The 24,434-nt window shown below is 38.4% G+C and overlaps 1 protein-coding gene across 2 annotated transcripts in view; it reads right to left on the reverse strand.

Moving 5' to 3' along the window:
* The window catches only part of BARD1 (BRCA1 associated RING domain 1), a 63,413-nt gene that overhangs the window by 34,589 nt on the left and 4,390 nt on the right, over window positions 1-24,434 (reverse strand). Inside the window, exons 3-5 of one of the 2 annotated variants that reach the window (XM_037912451.2) lie at window positions 20,495-20,640; window positions 11,684-12,711; window positions 65-145 (exon numbers count right to left, since the gene is read on the reverse strand). In XM_037912451.2, coding sequence (XP_037768379.1) covers window positions 65-145; window positions 11,684-12,711; window positions 20,495-20,640 — 1,255 coding nt within the window. The remainder of the gene's footprint in view (window positions 1-64; window positions 146-11,683; window positions 12,712-20,494; window positions 20,641-24,434) is intronic. The other variant, XM_037912453.2, reaches the window with a different exon arrangement.

Consider the following 24,434-nt stretch of genomic DNA (forward strand, 5'->3'; position numbering starts at 1 on the left):
ATGGAAGTGTGGAGGAAAGGACAACAGACAAAAATGAAAATATCAGAAGAATGTTGATACCCACCAATGGCGTCCATCCAGCATGGTCTTTAACATTGGGGTCTGCTCCATTTTTCAGTAAGTGTTCAACGGCTGATACATCACCCTAGAAGGGGGAAAAATCATTGCTAAACATCTTAGGAAGGATAGAACGAACAAAGAGAAAAATAAATGGGAGAGAACAATAAGCAGCTGCATCATTTTGATTGCAATTAAATCAAGACTTTCATTTAGACAATGTCAACCTGACAAATTTTACTCTGTTTTTAAAAAGAGCACTGTTTATTAGTATAGTGTAGTCAGAAACACCTAAAAGCTTTATTTAAGTCAGGAGCAGACTGAATAAGGCACATCTCACACACTATAAATAATTCAGAATACATAACTGGACAAGTGTGTGTAGACTGCAATCTATTGGCTAAAACTGACTGCAAGGATTAAGACCAGGTAGATGTCCTTCAAACCAAAAATTTTGTCAAACTAATCTAAATGACTAGCTAGAAATATGCACAAGTGAACCCAATTTATGTGCCTGTCTTAGAAACATCCAACTTGAATGACTAAAATACTGAAAGAAAAGGCAAAGAGAAAGTATTTCTATTTAATCTTTCAATTATTATGCATGTTAAAACTGCCAGCACCCTTATATCATTGGCAGTTATGCTACCACCATAATTTCATTTCCATTCTGGCAGAACATAACAAGATATTCAAGTTTTGCTAAGGCACAGAGGTGGAAGCAATACAGGAAGGAAAGGGGAATGCCTGAGACAGAAATTATGGGGAGTAGAAGGAGGAGCCTAGAAAAATATAAGCTACAATTGACCAGAATACACCTAAAATTGGTTAAAGTTGGGTCACTTAACAGCTCCCAAACTCCCTGCTTATTAGAATTCTGAACCTGTGCAGTCAGACATTGCTTAGAGTATGAACAAGGCTCCTTCACCCCAGTTTATAATGCTGTTCGCTGGAATGGCTACTTTGTTGTGCTTCTATCGCTTAATATTTTTATGAGAATACGTTATTGCCTTATCACTCAACCCCAACCTCGAGGACCAGTTGACTGTGGTTCTTCTGGTCCCTATCTTTTCACTTGTCCAGCTTGATGGCCCTACCAGGAGTTAAAACTCCCACCAGCATAGCTCTCGATCACTGGAACACATAAGGCTTCCCACTGTGTCAAGGTACAGTCCCCAGGGAAGTCTTATTAGAACTGTCCTTGGCAAAATTTGTACTGCCAGCTACAAACCCTAAGATGGGAAGAGGGAAAAACGAGGCAAGAGGAGAAAGAAAGAATGGGGGACCTATAGAAGGAGAGACAAGGTAGGAAAAACCACAAGAGAGAAGTAAGAACTCCATGTACCAAGAAACCTAAGGCTACACGGATGGCAAAGAAAGGAGAGAAAAATAATTGGAAGTGGAAGACAGAACTGCAAACTTAGAGAGAGACAATATGGAATAAAACAAAATCTCCTGCCCCCATGGCGAAAGCTGAAACAAGGAAGGGCTTCAAGTGCAGATCTATTGAAAACAGAGTAAGGGAACCCAAAAAGGTTAAAAACCAGCAGCTCTCTCTCTCTCAACAAAAAGCTGTGGAAGAAGTTAATACCTGAATCACAATGCAATAGCTGTAATTCTCATGCCATCAGGTATATTAACTGAAAGAGATCCTGATCATTATCCCACTACATAACTTAGAATTCACCTCTTTTTTTAGGAACAACAAATATGAGGCCCAAAATTGAGCACAGTAATAAACCAAATGAAGGAAAGCATCAAATCTGTTCTATGATATCAAGGAACATTTCTGAGACAATGTAGAATAGCATTAATCCTCATTCTTTACAACCAGAGAAAACTCTTCCAAGACAACGAACTCTGTTCAGCAGAAAAATAACCAGCAACTGATAAAAGAAATATTAACTCAACATTCACATAAAATGCTGAAAAGCTCTGGTTTTATATCAGTCAACTGAATTTATATAACAGAGATATGTTCCATGCATTATAATCACAACCCCAGGAAAATGTTACATTTTAAGCAATTAAAGAAAAAACTATTTTAGTTAGAATATTTTTTGGTCTCAAGGAAAGAGACAAGTGGAAACCATGTACAAAGAGAAAATCTTCACAGGCATTGGACACAGTGATCAGTGCAACAGAGCTTTTCCCATGGATAAAAAGAATTACCTATGGTAAGTGATATTTGAGCTTCTCTTTTAAAATTATTAAGTTTGCAAACATGTATAACAGTGGTTGATATTTTTGCAGTGTTCCCTTAGCCGTTACAAATAATTTGAATCTGGTGTGGGCATTAGGTACATTAACTGCTCAGAATGTTAACATTCATATTACAAATCCATAAAATGCTAGTTTAATTTTTATTACAGAAAAATTTTTCTGTAGAAGTACTAGAAGTACTGTCAACATATACAGAATGAAAAAGGGTAAGAGTAAAACTAGAAAACTATATTTCTCAGTTTATAATGGAGTTAAGTGGGATTGTTTTTCCCCCTGGAAATGAGAAAAAAAATCCATTTTTGTTACCGGAGGTTGAACTTCTCTTTTTAACCACTTACAATTCACAATAAAAGTGGAGGGAATGGGAGAGGAGCTTTCATTTTGATTACACACATGCACAATGACTGAACAGCTACCGTCAATCAGGATTAGAAGTGATGCATTAAGAAAGCTGTTTGTGGCCTAGAGACTGACAGAGGAAATACAGCCAGAAATTAAAGTTTAAATTTACAGCTGCAGGGCATGTTAGTAGACCCATGGAAGTTATGTCTTCTGCACCCTGAACTTTTAAGAGGTTCTGAAAATGCACTCAACTACTTCACAGTGAACACTCGTTGAAAAAAGAAACATGCAAGGAAAAAATAGGGGGGACAGATCTTCAACTGGCATATACTAGGGATTCAATCTTGCTAGGTTCTAAGCTCCCGACAGTGCTCCAACAATACATTTAACAACATAATTAACTTTAAGCATTGACCTCAATGGATAATTCACATGTTTAAAAGGTAAACAAGTGCCTTAAGCATTTTGCTGGGTCAGGGCCAGAGTGCTCAGCACCTGGCAGAATTGAGCCCCAATTGAGGATCTGATTCTATATATGGTCCATCTCCATTTGGAAGGAATCAGGAAGATGAGTGATAATTTAATGTTCTTTTGACAGTTTTCACCGGCTGCAAAGAAAACACAACAGGAGTCTCCATCTATACATATTTTTTGTTTCAAGAGTACCATCTAGTACTTATTTAACTAAGAAGCACAGAAAACTTGCTTTGGCTTTTATTTTAAAGTAAGTTAAATTTCTCAAGATCAGATACAAAATTATTTGCTTGATTCTACATGTTTCTGTGACACTACGATAAGTCATCAATCCCTCTATCACACAATATTTGCACTGAGGTATGATACTACTAAAATATTTTGTGCCTGTTTGAGCTTACGCTAGCAAGGGCTTGTTATGTTAAGGTTAATGGAAAAAATGGGCGCAAAGAGTCAAAAGTGTTAACATGACCCTGTCATTACATAATACTAAACACTGAAATATGATTTGGGGCTTCAAGTATAGCCACCACCTCAGCCTGCTTTGTCCCATAGCACTATCCTTAATAACCTTTTATTAAAGCTACAGAAAAAAGGAAAAATAGTTAAAGCATCTGAATTGTAAAGTACTAAGTAAGAATTTCATTTTAACAATATTTCTTATTCCTTTTAGTTGTATACAGTTTTATTTTTTTCAGAAGGAAAACCTCTTTTAGTATGACACTCTTTTAGATAGTATTAATTATGGTAACAACTGGAGATAGTTATCTGGGGAAGAGAAAAAAGTTAGTTGAGATGGGCTGGAGCTGATGTTGAAATCCGATCCTGCTTCCTTTCGACAAAAAAAAGGACAAATAGCCACAAAAGGGTATAGAAAAGAATCACAAAGATAGAAAATGGAGTTTCTGTGGTGTTCACGCTTACCTGCTACCCTGGCTGTGGAGAAACACATGCAGCACACAGTCTTACCAGCCATTCTGAGACCTGGCAAACTTGTATCAGCATCAGGCTGTTTAAGACATTACTTAGAGCTGCCTCTCTGGTTGCAGGCTCACAGCAGTGTTGTAAATCTCTTTCTTGGGTGGCTTAGCCAGACTTATTAAACAAAAGGCAAAAGAGATAAGAAAAGAAAAAAAGATGGATAAGGAAGAAACATGGCGTGCGGGGGCTGACAGCAGAAACCCAAATCTCATGTTCCGGGTGATGCTCAGGATTTAGCCAAAGCTTGTGAAGGTGGCAATGTCATCTGGGTCCGTCTCTCTGGCCCTGCCTGGTCAGTTTAGGACATTTCTCAGGAGCAGGACAGTAGATGTCCACTGGTGTCATGATGGATTCTTGGGTCCCAACAGATGATGGCGTAACAGCAATGATGGTAAAGCTCACTCGTTACAGTCCACCCATTTCTCAGCATTAGATCCCTCAGAAGTCTTTCAAAAGGACCTGGGGGTTAATGGACAGGATAGCCCATCCACTCTTTTGTCCACCAATTAGACCTTGTTTCCAACCCACCAATTTTGGGTTCTTAATTTCCGATTCCATTCTCCTTTGTTTACTAGTTATGATCTTAACCTTTGGGTGACATGAGTAGACCTTTTAGTCTGGACTAATTCAGTCTCTCTCACTTTTGCTGACTTTGAGTAATTTTATGTAACTCACTGAGCTGGACTTCTCTGACCTTGGTCAATTTAGAATATAGGCCTCTGCCCAACAAATTTATTGGAAAGACTTGGGATTCTCCTACTTGGGAGGATACCGCCTGATGTTCATATGTTTGACACAGGAAAAGAGGTTAGCTAGCTAAAGCTGATATTGTAAATTAATGGGGGGGGGGGGGCAGTTATTGTTAAAGAGTGAATAACACCCCAAAGAAATAACTAGTTTGTGTACAGGAAGAAAACCATCACAGGGTGTGCGGGCACCATTATCTGCTGGAGACAGACCAAGGGAAGGCCATTTTAAGCTATTATCAAGATTGTGAATAGCAGCAATGAAAAATTACACAGCTCCGGTTAGCCTTCACTATGCTGCAGGTTGGGAAAGCTCCAAGCAGCACAGCAGCATGAAAGGCACTGGAGCCACCTATCTGCAAATCGAGAAGACAGCATTGCATTGGTTTACGAGGAGAAGGATATTTTCAAAACCATTACCCCCAGCCCCAGCTCCCCTCCTCCCCTTTTTTAATGAAACCTTAGATTCTGCAGATGCTGATGGCACTTCCCCAGAAAAGCTTCCCATTTGGCATGGGCAAGTGGATTTTTTCAAGTCCTAATATCAATTGTATCAAATGCTAGTGCTGACAGATGGTTAAGAAAAGCAGCCAGCATCCCTTTAACTATTTTATAAAATTCCCCCCCCCCCTTTCTACTTCTATTAAAGATATTTTGCAGCATCCTTATAATAACCAGTGAGTTACAGTTAATGGTGATATTAAGTGCCAGGGTGGAAAAAATAAAGTACAATGAAAATTAGAGTATCACGTGAAGAAGACTGAAGCTGAGACCAGGGAATAAGTCCACAGAATTCTACTCCCTCTCTACTTTCTAAAGCTCCACGTGATTTTACTATATTGCAAGTCAAACAAAAGAACCCAATACCTTGATCTAATGACTGAACTACTTGATTGTTAAACAACCCAATTTCCCCTCCTCCCCCCTACCAGCTCTTATTGCTTTCCCACATCTTATTTATAACTTGTATTAAGCGGAGAAAGAGAATGACAAGGAATTAGAGAACTTATAGTAATTGTGAATGCTCTGACTGAAACTTTAAAGAAAATAATCACCTCTGATTTCTTTAAAATTAATTTCCTCACCAGCAGATCATTTAGTGAGTAATGAGCATGGTGGTTCAGCACATATATTTGTAATATAAAACATCCAAGAAGAGTTAAGCTCCCATCTCATAACTAAAACAAGTCACAGAGACTGAGCACTGTAAAAAGCAATATTTGTAGAACACTGGAAACAATTTTACATTCAGCACTAATATTTGGGAAAGATTGCTGTGATCATGGTCAATTCTTTTATTTCTAAATTCAATATTTTAAGTAGTTATGAGGCTTTTATATTTGTCTGAAATACATTTAAGCCATCAGGTGTAAATTTCATTTGAAAAAACCTGGAAATTATTGTTTACAATAGTCTGCTTAGTATTACTACAGCACTTAGATTTAAAAGGACACAATCAACTTTAAATCTCTTCTGCCATGTATGGCACATGGAGTGGGGTGGTTGCAGCCTTACCCTGCCTCATGCGGAATCGACATCAAGAGATTAAATCAATTTCAAACAAATTAAAGGCAGTAGCAGGTATTACACCTGCTTCTGAGTTACCCTGCCAATTCCTGGGGTTTTTCAATCAGTTTCCAGTTCTTAAAAAACTGGATCTTTCTTCACCGTTGCTGTGTGAAAAAGCTTTATGTGGCTTAGGTATTTAAACTGATTGCCTTTTTTACATAAAACTTAACCACTCTAGTTGTCCTCAGTAAAAATACTGAGGTTTTGGGGACAGATGACTGGTAAATTGAACTTGTTGAAACAGAATCCAGAAGTCACTTTATAGAGGAGTTTGGAGTGTGGACATAGTAACTTTAGGCTCAGGAACACCGTGAAAGGAGGTTTATACCTTACGCGTCTGAATCTCTCTAGAAATGCAGCCCTATAGGATACATGATAAAGCTCAGGTGCTCAGAGGGGGTTACCCAACAGTCCTGACTGCACTAAGTGCAAGTGCCATGAAAGTAAAGGGTCCAGTACTGCAGACTAAACTCAGACAGATACACAAAAATTGAGGATCCCTGGAATAGAGAGGATAGATGCCAAGTAATCTTTTTACTAGCACCCAAAGCAAGTCCTGATTGTCCCACACTGTTCCTTCAATTAAAATAAAGTCACCTAAATACATGTAAATTGCTTCCTACTCCCAGAGTCGGAGAGCGGGCATAAAGCTCAAACTCTCTTCCGAACTAAATGTGCTATGCATCTGTGTTGTCCTCATCCCATCCCATGGTTTATCATTCTTTCCTCTTGCTGGACTTTATACTAGTGCTGCTTTTGCTTAGGAAGCCTTCCGTACAGTCTCTCCTACCCAGTGGCCCTTCAGCTTGCAGGAAAAATACAGGCAAAATCTTATCTGAAGGGAAGTTTATGCAAGAAGTTTACAGGATTCTCTAATTCCAGGCCAAATTTAAAACCCTGTGTAATTATAAGCCAAGGGGTGCAAGTTCCCGTGTTTTAATCACCACATATGAAGGGCAGTAGTTCTCTGATCTAATGTTTGGTAATAAAAGAATTTAGATAATTAAGATGTGGGAGGACTGTGATGGAGTGGGGCTTTCCCCAACCGTTTAGATAATTTTAAAAGTATAAAAGACCGCATTTTGCACTTTAACTACTTGGAAATTTTACCTTTAATGAGTATGGAGAGTAATAAAAAACATGGATTTCAGTTCACTAGGCAAATAGCTACGTTCATTCTAATTTATGAATGCAGTTCAGCATGAAGCTCATCCACTCTATAACCTTTTTTCAGAACCATTTTGCTTTTAGTATGTTTATTATTAGTGTAGAAGTAGTAAAATGGGAAACAGCCACACACTCTTCCAGCTTCGATTGATTTGGAATAGCACAATATACTTAATTTTAATGCCTGATAATGTTGTTAATTATCTCTTTTAAAAAGACAAAAAAAGTAAAACTCAATTAACTTTCATTAAGTGCAATGTATTAGGGCCTACACGCTAATGAAAATAATATAGATTTTATAATTAATGAAGTCCCAGAGAATTTAGTTTTAATTCTGATTTTTTTTTTTTTTTTTTTAAGAAGACTGTTTCCATTACAGTGACAATTTGACAAACATGGGTGAGTGAAGAAATCAGAAAAACAATGTTAGAAAGACTGAGAAAAACTCATTCTGCTTGTGGAACTAAAATCGCTGACTGGGCTACCTTACATGTATTATAGTCTAAAATTCTCTAACTTACCCTAATTTACATGAGAAGTCAAGTACAGAGATTATTCAATTCCCCTTTTTGTTTGTTATGTTCAGTTCACTGTATACACACACACACAAAATCACTTGCTCAAAGGTTGCAAGATAACACTATTTTACTTCTTTGAATCCAGAACCATAAAACACAAGAATCCACACACACACACACACACACAGGAAGCAGGCTGTGCCCTAAGACAGAGAAGCATAATTCAGCCCACCTGGCTCTTTACAGACCGACTGCTGAAGACCCAGATCGCATGCTTCCCTATGTGCACTCTTGCCTTCAACCAAGACTCAAAAACCCCTTAAAACTTAAAGCATAGCTTGTAATTTTAAACAGTTTCAAATACACCACAGCTTGCATTACAGGGGTTCCTAGAGCACTGCATTAGCAGCAGTATGCACACTTAATACAGGATATTCCTGCCCTCAAGATTTTACAGTCTAAATACATAAGACAAGTGTGGAAGAAAAAGTATTATCTTAATTTTACAGAAGGGGAAGTGAAGCACAGAGAGATAAAAGGTATGTTTACATTACAATTAAAAACCAGGCTGGCCTGTGCCAGCTGAATTGGACTCGCAGAGCTTGGGCTATCTAACTACAGTGTAGATCTCTGAGCACAGAAGGAAGCGTGGGCTTTAGGACTCCACGAGGTGGGGGAGTCCCAGTGCTCGAGGTCCAACCTGAATGTCTACACTGCAATTAATCAGTCCCTTAGCCAAAGCTCCCCAAGCCCAATTCTGCTGGCATGGGACAGCCCTGGGTTTCTAATTGCAGTGCAGACATACTCTAAACTAGTCATTTTGGGTCACACAAGAAATCTTTGGTAGACCTGGGAATTGAACCCAGGTCTTCTCAGTTGAGTTGCACGTCTTAAACACAAGATCATTCTCCCTTTTATCAGCTGTTGAACTTAAAGGCAGTCACATTCTATTTTAGGGCAACGGAGAAGCCCCATCTAATTAAACCAATAATTAGTAATACTGGGTGGTTTTTTAATGCAAATAAAGAAAATTGAGAAAAATTGTACCAGTACTAATGAGGAACAGCACCAGATTTCCATTTTTAGCTCACTGACTATAAACATCAAGAAAACTGTACCTTGATAATTGCACCTTATTGACTTCTCTTAGTTTACTATGAATCTCACGATAAAGCTGCTCTTTTCCCATCTCAAAAATACATTGAACATACTGCAATCTTGAAGGAAAAGTGTGGGAAAGTTGTCAAGATAGGCCCAATTTTAGGACAATCAATCCTGACAGCATCCTTTTAAAAAATCCTCCTGGAAATATACAGGGATAGTTTGTAAGCAGCATTTTAATAATAAAAGATGAGTATGCTGAATCTGTGAACTGGGCTAATAGCAGGACCATCCTTAGAGCTCTCAAGTCACTAACTACAGTATATAATTTTCTCTACCAAGACTAATTAAGTATAAATTATTTCAAACAGAGGATTTGTACTCATAACCCATAGGTTCTACTTCCATTTAATCAAATGGAAGAATTGTTTCATAAGCAGCAGGTGAGAATTGCTATAATGCCTCCATGAAAGGAAGAAAACAGTTATTTATCAAGGAAATTCTTTGACTCTACAAATAGAAATGTTGTGTGTCAATGTCAGGATGTTTACAGGTATATCAATTCTAGAGGTACAGGCATTTTATTGATGAGACTATTTCTTTTATGTATGATTTAATATAAAATATATTTAAAGTGCTTATGCACAAAGCACAAGTTCTTTGAAATGACCCCAGATAACATTACCAAAATTTTCCATATGTGATACTTCTCTGTCTGATCCCCCTGAAAGAGAACTTGAGGAGCTGTACAACAGAAAACAAAAAACACCCTCTCAAGAGGACACAAACTTAAAAAGGTCATTTATGTCAAACTGTTTTAGCTGCTATTAGAACACCTATGTTTACTATAGCCAAAAAGAGAATGAAAAAATATCCCTCCCCTTCTTGTTTATTTAGTGAATTTGACAACAATGACTACACAGGGGGAAACAGTTAACTAAGTACAGACAGTTTTTCCTGTTTGTGTGGGTCTTTCACACAGCAACAAGGGAGAGGAAAAATCCATTTAAAGAAATAGGAGCATGCCACTGTAACACCACAGAAGCTGACAGAGGGACTCTGACTGTAAAACGTCAAGGAAACTGGCAGGTTTGATCACAGATGAATGAGCACTGTGTAAATGCAAAGCATAGTTAAAAAAATGAAATTGCATCCAGGAATCCTAACTCTCAGTCTCCTGCTATAACCATCAGATCATCCCCTCTCCTCCCAGAGACAGGAACACAGTACAAAAATCCTGATATGCAGCAATCTACCTCTGTCTACCAGTTATGACTTATGAATTTTTGCTTTCAATTATGTTTAAGAAAACCATAAAAAGTCCATCTAAAAAGTGATATTAGAAGATTATTATTAGTGCTGTAAAATCAAGATCTCAAAACCTAGGCAATACCAGTATTCAGGTAGTCTCATGCAACATTAATTATACTTAAATAATCTAGCTCCAGTGTTGATGTGCTCTTTGAACAGCCAACCAATTAACTGATAAGGCCACCTAGCAGGGTAGACTTGAAATATCCAAAATAAACCCAACGACAATGTCAATCACACATTCAACTTTTTGGCATATACAATATCTTTAGAACAAAGCCTAGACTGATATCACTTTCTGGAAGTCATTGCAAGACAATCCTAGCCGATGTTGGAGTATACATTGAAATCTCCAAGGGTAATAGCTACAGGAACCACACCTTTGACATCAACTTGGAGAACCCACGGTATTTCTACACTGGAAAAAAAAAAGCGGGGGGGGGGGGGGGGGCGGGGCAGAGGGGAGGACATACCCCAGGGAGTGTCAGAGCCAGGGCAAACTGAAGCAGGCTTGCAGGACTTACGCCGTGGGCCTGAAAACAGCAGTGCAGATGTCCCTGCTTGGGCTGGAGCCCGGGCCCTGAAACCTGGCAAAGGGGGTGGGTCTCAGGGTATGCCTGCACTGCAATTAAACACCTGCAGCTGGCCCATGCCAGCTGACTCAAGCTACAGGGCTGTTTAACTGTGCTGTAGACATTCAGGCTCGGGCTGGAGCCCGGGCTCTGGGACCCTGCAAGAAGGGACGGTTCCAGACCTTGGGCTCCAGCCTGAGCCTGAATGTCTACACTGCAATTAAACAGGCTCTTGCCCAAGCTGGAGCGAGCTGACAAGGGCCAGCAATGGGTGTTTAATTGCAGCGTAGACATACTCTTAGAGCCCGGGCTCCAACTTGAGTGGGAACATCTACACTGTTCTTTGTAGGCCCATACCACAAGGCTGAGTCAGTTGACCTCCAGCTCTGAGACTCACTGCCATAAGGCTTTTTTTTGTTTTGTTTTTGCAGTGTTGACACACTCTCATTACACTTGGTGATCTATACAACAGCAAAACCATAAAAATTGGCCCTGCCCCAGAAAAACATGAGATATGGAACTAATGTTGCAATTTGAAAGTGACAGTCTGAAAAACATCTGCACTTGTCTTAAAGTGACCATTGAACCATTGTCTCAAACCAGAAGAATAAGAAAGTCCTACCTTGATTGAAGCAACATGGAGCAAGGTCTCTCCTCTGTGATTCCTTTTGGTAGTTGTGTTATTACTAGGAGACTTCTTCAAGAGGGAAGGACTGTGTGTGGTTTCCACTTGATTACGAGTATTTGAAGTGAATGGGGTAGAGGGAGTTTTTGAAAGTGAAGGGCTATTTATTTCTTGAAAAATTGCAGAGCTTCTTGTCTTTGATACAGTGCCACCAGTAAGTTTAAATGCAGGAGAGGAGATATGAACTGGAGTTCCATGTTTAGTAGTTGGAGAGATTTTAATAGTACTCATGGCAGTTACCGCAGGATTGCAAACACCTTGGTTGACTGATTGCGTATCAGCACTCTGGTCACTTCTTCTCAGTCTTTTAGAATGACAAACAGTGGGGGATATGGACTGCTGCCTTCTGCGCTTTAAAGGAGTAATTTCATTTTCTGATGGCAGAGGTTTCTCTGTATTCATTGTGTTAACTTGTGCAGAGCTATCTTTATCCTCTGTGGGTTTTACTTGTGTGGCCATTTCCAAGTGGGACACACTTCCATCCTTACGGTCGGTTTCCGTTACAGACTCCTGTCCTATTGTCTCTTCCATATTATTTGGTTCGGGACTGCATAAAACTAATGGCTGGCTGCAAAAGGTCACAGTCTTTTCTTTAAATTCATCTTGGGACTCCCCTTCAGTTCCACTGCCCTCTTTCTGCTTTTCCTTCTCTATACCCCATACTTGGTTGATGTGCGCTAGACTCTTTTTCTTCAGCTTTTTCTTCGATCTGCGTGGTGGTGGTTCCTTGGTCATCTTGGAAGGCTTCTCTTGAGGAGGAGAGGGAAGGAAGTCAAAAGCAGAAGATGGGCCCTGGTGAATGCTACCACCATTAGTCACCAGCTGATTCTGCTTCTGAAGGGAACTGCTGTTTAGCACACACCTGATCTTCCTACTGCGTGGGCTGAACCACATTTTTATCTGCCTCTTCTTACTTCTTGTTTCATGATCAGGACCTACTGATGTGAACAAGTCTTCTGCAGAATCTGGTAGGAGACAGGGATTTTTAAAAATGAGCTTTAAGGCTAAGATCAGCTGTTTACCATTCTGGAAATAGAACTAAATCAAAATTCTGAATATTAAAAATGGAAGCCTGTCATGAGATTGTAATAAATGTATTACTTCTATTTCAGTGCATTCAATTTCCAGCCATAATGTTGTCTTCTCCATATCTTCTATTTTTAGAATTAGTAGCTGTACTCACGCTAACTCAAGCAGTAGTAAGTTTATGGATACCAGACAGGCATGCTACTTTCCCACTCTCCAACAGAAAGGAATTTGAGATAATTTCACTTTTAACAAAATTCACATGAAAAATTGCAAAGACAGATCTGACTAAAAACTCTGCAGTATAGCAGTCAAACACCAAAATAAATATTTCCAATAATCTTCAAAAATGATATTTCAAGATAGAAGGCTTTCCTATCCTTAGCTAAATTACCCTACGTATCCCTCCAATTAAGTGTAGTTAAATATCTGGAGATTCAGTTTAAAAAAAGAGAGAAACATACGGCATTAGGCTGAGATTTACTTCAAAAAACAATACAACCTCAGGCTAGCTGATCAATCATTTAAATATCCAGTAATAGCTACGGTATATAGGCATGATGGTTGTCAACTACAGCATTATAGACTCTCCACTTACTTTAAGGAATGGGTTTGATGGAAAGTTAAAATTGAGACAAATCCTGTAACTAGTTAATCTTTATAAAGATCTCAGATCCAATTTTGTTTTAATAACTGTATCTAAAAAAGGAATGGCTTGATTGCAAACAGATGCACAATATAAAATGCAGATATTTACTTTCATCTTGTCTTCACTGTTTACACAACTAGCAGAATCTACTCTAAAATATTTACCTTGATATAACTATCATTCATCTCTATGGACTAGAGCAGTGCTACTCAAAGTGGTGGTCTACGGACCGATGCCGGTCCGTGAGCCATCAGCTGCTGGTCTGCGTGCACATTGGGGAAAAAAATTGCCGGTACCCCACATCAGATAGCTTGAGAAGCACTGGACTAGAGAACAAGAGTTAAATACATTTGCAAGTTTCAGAGTAGCAGCCGTGTTAGTCTGTATTCGCAAAAAGAAAAGGAGTACTTGTGGCACCTTAGAGACTAACCCATTTATCTGAGCATAAGCTTTCATGAGCTACAGCTCACTTCATCGGATGCACCCGATGAAGTGGGCTGTAGCTCACGAAAGCTTATGCTCAGATAAATGGGTTAGTCTCTAAGGTGCCACAAGTACTCCTTTTCTTTTTATAAATTTGCAAGAGTCACGTGTAGAGATTTTGTACCAGCCCAGATTATTTTAACACATATAGCACAATAAGAGACAAGTCCTAGAGATATCGTGATGACAGGCACTATCTTTCAGTAGTACAAATTCTAAAGCAATACTAATACAATTAAATATTTGCATAGCAAGTTATGCTTCAGATGTACCACTTGTGACATCAGTAGTGCTTGGAAAATGGATTACAGAGATTCTCAAACTGATCTGTGGACTACTGACAGTAAACAGAGGGCTGGCTGGTCATATGGAAGTCAGACTCCTCAATTTTAGATTAGTTGCATTAAAAGAATGCTGAAAATACACTGAATACTTTCCTAGTATTCTTCCTATAAGCAATTGCTTCAGTTGCTATATGGATGTTGCATGATTATTAATAGGAGGAGATACATTCAAAAGACTATTAAATGTGGTCTATACTCTGAGAAAATTTGAGTATTCCCAGATTTCCAGACACTTACTAGCCACAGGCCAATATAAAAGATGAGCCATAGAAATTTAGCCACCTACCTAGCTTCTAGGAAGGGGACTACTAGACTCTTACAAGGTATTGTCCCTGGATCCTCTCCAGAGGCTTCATCTTTCAGAAGAACCACTGCTTAGTAGTATCAGCTACAGGTGAATCTTTCCACCTGGCTACTGGTAAAAAGCAACAACACTCACTCTCCTACCTATTTAGGGACTCTCACAAGGGGGAGAAAAGACAATTAGGACAAGTGCCAACACTACTCCTTTTTAGGGGGCAAGGGATAGCTCAGTGGTTGGAGCATTGGCCTGCTAAACCCAGGGTTGTGAGTTCAATCCTTGAGGGGGTCATTTAGGGATCTGGGGCAAAAATTGGGGATTGGTCCTGCTTTGAGCAGGGGGTTGGACTAGATGACCTCCTGAGGTCCCTTCCAACCCTGATATTCTATGATGCAGATGCAGAGGCTTTCAGAGTTTTGTGAGAAAGAGGAAACACACTTGACACACTGAACCCTCAACTCCTCCTTTCTGTAACCCCATCCCAGATTAACATGTGTTCAGTAGGGGTGGAAGACAATGGATTTCCTTCTATTCTATCTGCAGAAGGACATTCACATGGATCTATGTTACAATTTAAGAATTGTATATTAGCTACAAAAAGGAAGTTCTCACAGTCATTTATACAGAGGCCATTACAATAATTAAGAACACTCAATTAAGCCTCCGTCAGAAAAAGTTGCAAGTAGATTTTGATCCAAAGGAATCATATGCTGCTTCCAAGATAGAAACAAAAAGTTTATACAATTTGCACTTTAATGTAAAAGAAGTTAGTTGTATGTGTTTAAAAGTTAATTCTTAATTGCACTTATATCTCACCCCAAAATTTAAAAATTATCTATTTAATAGGACAGACAGATCAACACAGCAGAATTTGCTAATTCTGGATTACCTAAAGCATTTACAATAATGTAAAAAACAACCCACTGTACCCATATTAAAACCAGCCTATAATAACTCCAGCAAATTTGGTCTTGATTACCTATATGCTAAACACAATATTCATATACATGATAAATAAACAGAATCATCTCTATTCACAAAGTCTGGTTTATTTTCACATAAAAAAACCAAGTTTCTTAACGCTGACATTTAATAGAAATCAATTCTGTGGACTGTAAAATGCTTCAGACCAGACAAAAATATTATGAGGTACAGAGAAACTTATCGCTAAAGAGCTCCATATTCAAGTTTTTGCTGTAATGCAATAATAAACTGTAGAGGAAAAAGAAGCAATTAGAAAATGTGTCTTAGCTATCATTAATCTGCATCAAAGGAATATAATGATGCACATTGTGTGTCTTTCAAATTATTCTCTATTATGGGTTTCAGAACAGAAGTTGAGAAATCTCTTTGACAAACTAGTCCCTTATTAAAAATCAAAGGGAAGTGCTTTGGTACCATCTGTGCAACATTAGTGCCTTCACTGAAGAATGATTATTTTGCAAGTTAAGTATTCAGCACGGGTGGGGTGCGGGGTGGAGGGGGGAAAGAAATTCCAGCTATTCAAACACTCATCTTTAGCTATTATGAAAAATGTCACAACACACACAAAATGCAATGTAATCTGTTACAGAAGGCATCCGATATGTTTCCCTCCACATCAAAATATGGAAACTAAATTGTGATCTATAAAGGCTAATCAAAGGTAATCTATTTTGCTGCCCACCAGCATCAACGTGTGCTTAACAGGATCTGACCAACAGCTGTAAAGTCTGGTTTAATATAAAAAAGGGAAAGAATTTAAAAAAACTTCAATTTAACTATTAGTTTAAGTTATATTGTGTTATGAAGAATAAGATAAAATTATCTATAAATGGTTGTCAGGAAAATTTATGACAGAATCTCTTCTCTTTAAAGTACATTGAACTGAGAAAATCTACTGAAGTATTTAGAAGCTAATTTTGAAAAGTATTACTGTAAATCAGGCTTCTTTATCTCTAGTATGCCATACATTATGTCCATGATTCAACAAGTTCTTCCTAATTACCCACCTTAATTACAGTAATTATATACTTTCTAGTAAATGCAGGTAATAAGGTTCACTTGGAAGGGGAATTGTCAAAAATGGTGAAACAAAAAAGTCTTGCAACTATGGGGGATGACAGAGCTGTTAATGATAATAATTCAGAGGAGCAGTTTATCTCCTCCTTCCCAGTGGAGAAGAGGACATTTGTATTTTGGGAAAGGGAGAAGAGTATTGAAAGTCAAATAAAAGTCATTATTAGCAACTGCAGCGACATACACAATACTTCAGGTGAAGGGGTTAGTAGTGAAACGTTTTTGTAGTTCTAGGAGACGTCTTCAAAAAATTCAATTCTTCATAATATACAGAGAGTACATGTACAAATCTAGAGAACATCAAGACAAGAACACAGTTAAGGCGCAATTCTACTAGACATATGGCATGCTTTAATGCACAGATAGAAGAGATGGAAATTGGTATGCAGGCACAGTAGTTGATTTTCTATTATATGCTCCATTTTGTGCCCTATATGGGTATAATCAAGCTCTTATTATGTCGCAATTACTTGTATTCAAGATTTCATAAAATACTTTAATTGTTTAAGGAGCAGCATCATAGATTCAATGCTGGCTAAACAAGATAAATTCTTAAGGTATTCTAATTTTGAATTAAATTACATGTGAATTAAAAATTTAACTGTCCCATTAACACATTTAATAACTGTATTGCCACCTGCAGGCTATTTCTTATAACACAATTCCAATATTAACTAATTTTTCTTTTAAGATGTGCAGATTCAAGTCTACACAATGCAGATCTTACTTTACAATTGCAGATTTCTTCTCCATATTTGTGGTATAAAAAAGGTAGTTAAAGAGATGGCACTTTGAGAGAAAGAGAGAGCCGAGCTCAAATCCAACAAATGAAAGTCCTCCATTTAGGTGTACGTACTACCAGTCACTTATGCTCAAGGGCAACAAAAGTCTGCAGAGATCTGACTACTTTGTTTTCTTGTATGTTGCTTAAGACTGGCTCCAAATGCAGGATCCCAAGTGTAAATATTAAAAGATGGTCTCTCTCCAACAAAAGTTGGTCCAAAAAAAATTATATATATATATATATATTACCTCACCCAGTTTGTCTCTCTAATATCCTGGGATTGACACAGCTACAACTACACTGCATACAAAGGCTGGTCTTATCATTTAAGACACTGGACTGGAAATCAGTCATGGGTCCTACCCCTAGTTCTGCCTCGGACCTCAGGCCACTCAATAACTAAAATGAGGGTTAAAAAAAAAAACCCTTCCTTTCTCCCAACCCCCCATCTGGTCTATTTAGACTGGAGAATCTTCAGCGCAAGGGTTATCAGACTAGGTGCCTTTATAGCAACAAGGACAATGGGGCCCAGATCACCATTGAGGAATATGCGCACTACCTAACAAAAGAGACCCCCATATTCTGGAGCAAGTTTTTCACTTGAGACTCCAACAGCACGAGTCCAGGACAGACACTTTTTTCTGTGTGTCTTGCAGGCTCTCTCAAAAACAGCTGGTCCCCCAACACACTTAAGTACTTTCCTGGATTGGCATCCATGTGCAATAGTTGAGTCTGATACGCCTTCCAGCATAACCACCTTCCTGCCCTCCACTCACAAAGACTGCCCCAAAACTCATCTTTGTCCGCCATGCTGGTGTTACCAAATCTCTGCCTGCAAAGACAGTTTGCTCCTGATTTCCACCCATCCTCAATTACATGGAGAAGGCCCCTTCCAAAATTACTCCATATACGCATGTGGAAGCAGAATGCTGACTTGCTCAATTTGCCTTGCTACATGCACAAAAAATGCAAAAGGCAAAACCACAAAAATAGAAATTTGTCCATTTCTTATTGCCACAGGACAAAAATGTGGCTGAAAGTAAGCCTTGGCATGAAGGGTTACTTTTTTGTGGCTTTACTATAATTGTTATTTGTATTGTCTTTAGTAACCCATCTGGAACCCTGCAAAAATACTTTGATCTGCATTGTGCAAATTACCATCATAACCAGAAAGGTCTGATCCTGCACAGACATATTTAACTTAACACTTGTGAGGTACTTCCACTAGACACACATCTACAGGAAGTGCCTAATTTCCAAGCGCGAGCAGGAGTGGCAAAACAACCTACATTACCACACTTTGTAAATCTTCAATTCCTGCAGCCTTCTATCATTCGTCATTAGATGTAGCATAACGTCTTTATTTTCATTTGATCAAGCCTAGTCACCTAGTTATGTCATCCATAGCATCTATGACAATACACTATCAACATCCCTCAAGAACTGTTTTTTCCTTAAGTCAGGAATGAGAGACTAATAAAAGGTCACTAATACTTAATAAGGGAGGAATCCTCCAAAAATGGAAAAATCAATCACCACATCACTTTAAATTTTAGCACTCTCCTGCTGCAGTAGTACTGAAAAATTGCTTGTAAAAATACTGTAATGGTTTTAAAAAAAACAGATTAGACACAATAAAGCTCAAGTTTCTCAAAGCTGAATACATTTACCTTTAAAATAATTTCAGGAAAATATTTCATCTGTTACTCTGGTTTCCACTGCACTGCATAAACCTTATTTTAAAATACATTTCATTCCATTCTTCTTGTAATTAAAGCCACCATATAGGGAAACTTCACTTCAGACCAAAAGAACCTTATGCATGATTTTCTCCATTCACTTTGACATTTGGAGTACCACTAAAGTTCACTCGATAACCATAAAAGGTTGCTTCTCAGCTTTGACTATTATTCTTCAACACTATATAAAAGTGCCTCAAGCCAATCACTTCAAAAGCCCTCCCTTCCCATTATACTCTTAAAGTGTGTACTCTTATACCACACTTAAATATTTTCCCTAACCCTATTAAACTGTCATCCACATTTTCTATCTTACTCATAGCTTTTGATTACCCAGAGATTTCAGCTGCATAAGAAAAACTCTTTATTACTGTTAGATATCCTTTAGCCTTGCTGCTTCAGTGATATCACAATCCAGTGTTTGGATGTCAAAAAAGGACTACCATAGAAGTGATTGTGATGTGAACCTTTTGAGGGAATCTGGTTGATAAAGGAGAATCTTCTATTTAGATTAATATTGGAAATGAGCAATGAGGGGAAAAAAGTACCTCATCTGTATTTGACAGCTAAATGAGTGTTTTCTAAAATGTGATAACTACTCAAGAGACAATCATTTTGCCTCAATCTTCCCTTCTTTGTCATTCAGCCAAAAGTCTGGCAAGGAAATAATGGAAGGGAAATCCCAGATCAGCAACTCTGCAGTTTTGTAGCACAGTCACTACCACAGTGGTCAGAAATGACAGATTTTCACAACAGAGAATAGGTACAGTTGTGTCACTCTGGTTCTGACAATCAAAGAGAATTGAGACTTGCCTCTCTCCCCATCATGAAGCAGAAAGCATAAGATTTCACATGTACAACAACCTAATCCGAAAACTACTGGACACATTATATATAGGACGGCAACAACACGAGGATGGTGAGTGAAAAGAACCCTGAACCTGCAATGAGATCACCTTGTATAGGGCTCACTGAAGAATTAAGCCTTAGAACATTACATGCTCTCACAAATGTAGAGTATAGGATATGACAGTGCTTGCCATTTTCCTACTTGTAATTCACTGTGTCATGTGACTTCGGAATGTTACAGATCTTTAACTCTAAATTTAGCAGACAGATTCTAATGAATTGTGGACTAATGCAATTCTAGACTTTTTCCCTTTCTTTAATAAGGATCTATGTAGATTTGATGAAGGAGATAAACCCAGCAACTGTTCCGTTCAAATGCAGATTTTCCAAATATGATTTGATATAACCCTTCAGAATCTTTAAAAAAAGACAATTTTCTTGTCCTTTAAAAGCATATGAAATTGACCCAAGTTTGAATAGGGAGCACAATGTGGGGAGACCAGATCTTGTCTCACCTGTGAAGTCCTTGCCCAGTAGGTGACGCAGTTTGCTGCACAGCTGGATCATGTTGTCTAGCTGCCTATTTATTTGCACATCTTGTACCCAGGCTGGAGTGTGACACACTGGGCATTCTGTGCCAATACAGTCCCCCACACAAGCTCTGAAAGTCAAGCATGTATAAACACAAGTCATTCAACACGAGTAAACTGGCATATTCTCTTCAGCATCCAGCTATGTTAGTAGTTGATAGGCAAGACTTTTTTATTTTAATACCAAAAAGCTGACCATGCAAAGACTACAAGAATTACTTACAATTCACTTATCACTGCAGAAAAGGAAATCAAATATTTGGCCTGGCAAATTACAAGCCAGAATTAAGCAAAAGTCTTATCAGGAAGCTGTGTCATCAAAACTGTTTAATAAACTTTTGAATCTCACACTCACCCACGTTAATCAAAATTGAAAATATTCCAAAGCCTCACTTCTACACATTGGCGTTACATTTCTGAATAGCTTAACTCTAGATTCTTCTGTCCCCTCAACTAAACAGTGCTGTTTTTCAACAGCATTCCTTTTTACAAGTGTGATAGAAAATCCAATCTATAGTAAGCTATCACTTTCACCTGTCTGTTATTAAAACTGTCTTGGTACTTTTAAGTTACACACCTCTCAACATTTCTAAGTAAGAAGTCCCCTAGGAATCCATAGGTGTCAGAATTATTTTATCACTTTATTTTTTTCAGAGCATTTATTTTTGAACAGCTCAAGGAGAAACAAGTTTGCTTAGTAAAGGTCACTTAAACCCAAACTTGTAGCTTCCAAGTACTACTTTTCCATCCTCCTCCACGGAATTATATTCATTCATTTGATTACTATAGCGAAAAGACTTTTGGGTCCATCATACAAGTTATCAGGTGGGATTCTCAAAAGCACCGCTCTCATGTTTATGGGATTAGTGTTCTCTAGATTCGTACCCTGACTTGCCATGCACTAAGTCTCCATAGACCTGATCTATGGGAGCAGTTAGGCCAACACTGTGGGGTTTTTAAAGTCTCTCCAAAACCACCACACTAAAGTATACTTCTCTCTGTTAATTTCAAGGTGGGAGATTTTTTCAAAGGCACAAATGACAGTTAGGTGCCTGACATCTGTATCTTTGAAACTCTTCCCCCATGAACTTTACGTTGTTGAGAGAACAAGTGGTCTTGCAGTTAAAGCACTGGATTGAGACTAAGGAGATTTCAGTTCAACTTCTGGCTCAGACAGACTCCTTGTGTAACATTGGGCAAGTCACTTATGGGCATGTTTTCAGAAGAGCTCAGCACCCAGCTGATTTTGTTCTTAGTGGAAGCTGCCAGGTGCTGAGTATTTTGGAAGTTAAACTGTTATCTCTCTTAGCCTCAGAAACTATTATCCCATGTTACAGATGGGGATCTTTCTTCCACTCTGTATCTGACTTATGTATTTATTTAGGTTCCAAACTATTCAGGGCAGGGGCTGTCAATCTGTTAACTGTACATTCCCGTATATATTCCATTATCTTGATGCAGGACATCCATTCACTGTTGTTAACCTACTGAAATTACTTTGGATCAGATCATACTACAGGGATGGATTTCAAATAATAAATATCACAGCCCATAGAAAATTCTCCAACATGTGACCCAATTACTGCAGGTCACTTGTATAAAGATAAATGTGTGAAAGCAACATTGTCACCTGTTTCCCTCCCACCCTTTTAATATATTCATAGTTTTCTCTAATGGGCTATGGACCAGAATAACCTCATGTCAGACTTTGACCTGACCTCTTGCTGGCTTGTTTGGAAACAAACTACAGTTGAATAGCCTAAACCACCATATAAAAGTTCAATAAAACAAACAGCCACTATGCAGGAATAAGCCACCACAGGAAATGGATTGGAAATAATGATCAGAAGGTATAGATGAATAATAAACTAGTTCATCACTGAATAAATAAAGGACCATGATACAGTTGTTTGGATTATATTAGTAATAAAGACTATTTGCTTTCTAGCAGCAAGACCTGGAGGGGAAAAAAGCAGCCTTTATCAAAAGCTAAGGTGTCCATTGGTTACTCCTCCTGACCCTCAACTCAGATTAGAGCATCTTTTGATGTTCTGAAAGCTTTTCTAAAAAAAAAAAAAAAAAAAAAAAAAAAAAAAAAAAACTTACTTCAATAATAATATCCAAAAATCTTTGAAGATTTGTTCTCCAAATTAGAGTGGGGTTATCCAGAACTAAATTACTATGTTTTAGATGTTTGACAACCAGCCAATTAACTCAATTAAAGATTCCTTGTATTACTATTTCCCAATGATCCATATTACCACCTCTCAAAACTGCTTTTATTAAAACAATGATATAGCCTACACATAATAAAGTCTCTTGACCAAGACTAAATTTGAAGATTATTTTGCAGAGCATCAAATACTGTGTGGTAAGATGGTTTAAATGGAACATGGTAAAGGGATTCCAACAGAGCCTGAGAGACAGTGATTTAAGAGGGATGTGAGGTTCCACAGAAGTTGTAGACAACGTCTGGAAGAGAAACAGTGGCTGTGGTGGAAGTAGGTCATTTTGGGATCTTTTCAACAGATTTAAATGGGGAAAGATATTGCCAGAAGCTCCATGGAAAGTGTGTAATTGCTGCCCTTTAACTTACTAGCCCTGAAGAATCAGAAAATGCCTGTTGCTACCATTTTCCCATCAAGGCCCTTAAGGCTTATGGCTACACTGCGATAAAAGACCAGCAGCACAGACACGGCTGGCCCAGGTCAGCTGACTCGGGCTCGCAGGGCTATAAAATTACAAAGTAGATGTTCAGGCCTGATTTGATCTGCCGTAGAAAGCTGCATACACGTCTGCTGGTAAGCAATTCAACTGTGCTCAAAATGGCTTGACGTTGGCGTCTGAGGATCTGAGTGCTCTGAAACTTTATTCATTTCTTTAATGGCGTGATCAGTGAGGAGGTACTCTTGCAGTTCCAGCATTTGTCAGGGAAATGTTAGCTAACACTCAAAAGGTGTTTGAGTCTGAAGACACTAACAACATATTATTAAAGAGACTCATACTGCTGTAACTCAGCATATGCTACAACTACTGTAGCAGTGCTGTATGACCAGAACAAGAAAGAAAAGGAGACCCACAGATACCTGAATTGCTTGCACCTCAAACTAGCCATCAAAAAGGACAAGTCATTGGCCAAACTGCTGTCACGTGATAAAGTTTTGATGAGCATGTCAAAGGGGCATCTTATCAAACAAAGATTTGGATGTCTATGCAACATAGGTACACCAGATATTGGATCACCATTGCAAGATGGATGGAAAAATGTGGATAATGAACTATTTCCCGTATTCTTCAAGGGCCCAGTGACATCTAAGCTTCTTTAACACCTTATTTGTGTCTCTACCAGCATGCGTCACTGCACGATCAACTGTGTGTGTAGTCAGAACAATCTTCCCTGCACAAAACTGTGTATGTGCCAAGGCAACAAAGACTGTGGCAACTCCCATGCTCTTGACCGAGACCATAATGATGAACAAAATGACAATGAAGTTGACCAGAAATGTCATCAGCACTATTACATTTCAATGACACCTGTTCACATTTATTATTAGATTTTGTTTTATCCTTTGGACCATTGTTGTGATGCTTTGAGGTTACAAAATCCAATACTGAGTCTTTAAACCAATGGAAGTGAATGTAAATATTTGAACCGGTTGATGGTGCCATTGTTTATACCAATTTCTATGGTAACAACACTGTGTGTCAGCCTCACATCATACCTCATCTTAAAATAGACATAATAAGCTTTCAAATGATGTATGATGTGCCTGTGTGCAGAGAGGATACATTAAGTAGACCAAATTGGTGGTGTCTGCCACTCTCCTACCTACAGTGAAACAGGGAGAGCCCCACATGAGGGAGA

This window comes from Chelonia mydas, chromosome 11, assembly GCF_015237465.2.
Source record: "Chelonia mydas isolate rCheMyd1 chromosome 11, rCheMyd1.pri.v2, whole genome shotgun sequence".
In the NCBI taxonomy this organism is placed as follows: domain Eukaryota; kingdom Metazoa; phylum Chordata; order Testudines; family Cheloniidae; genus Chelonia; species Chelonia mydas.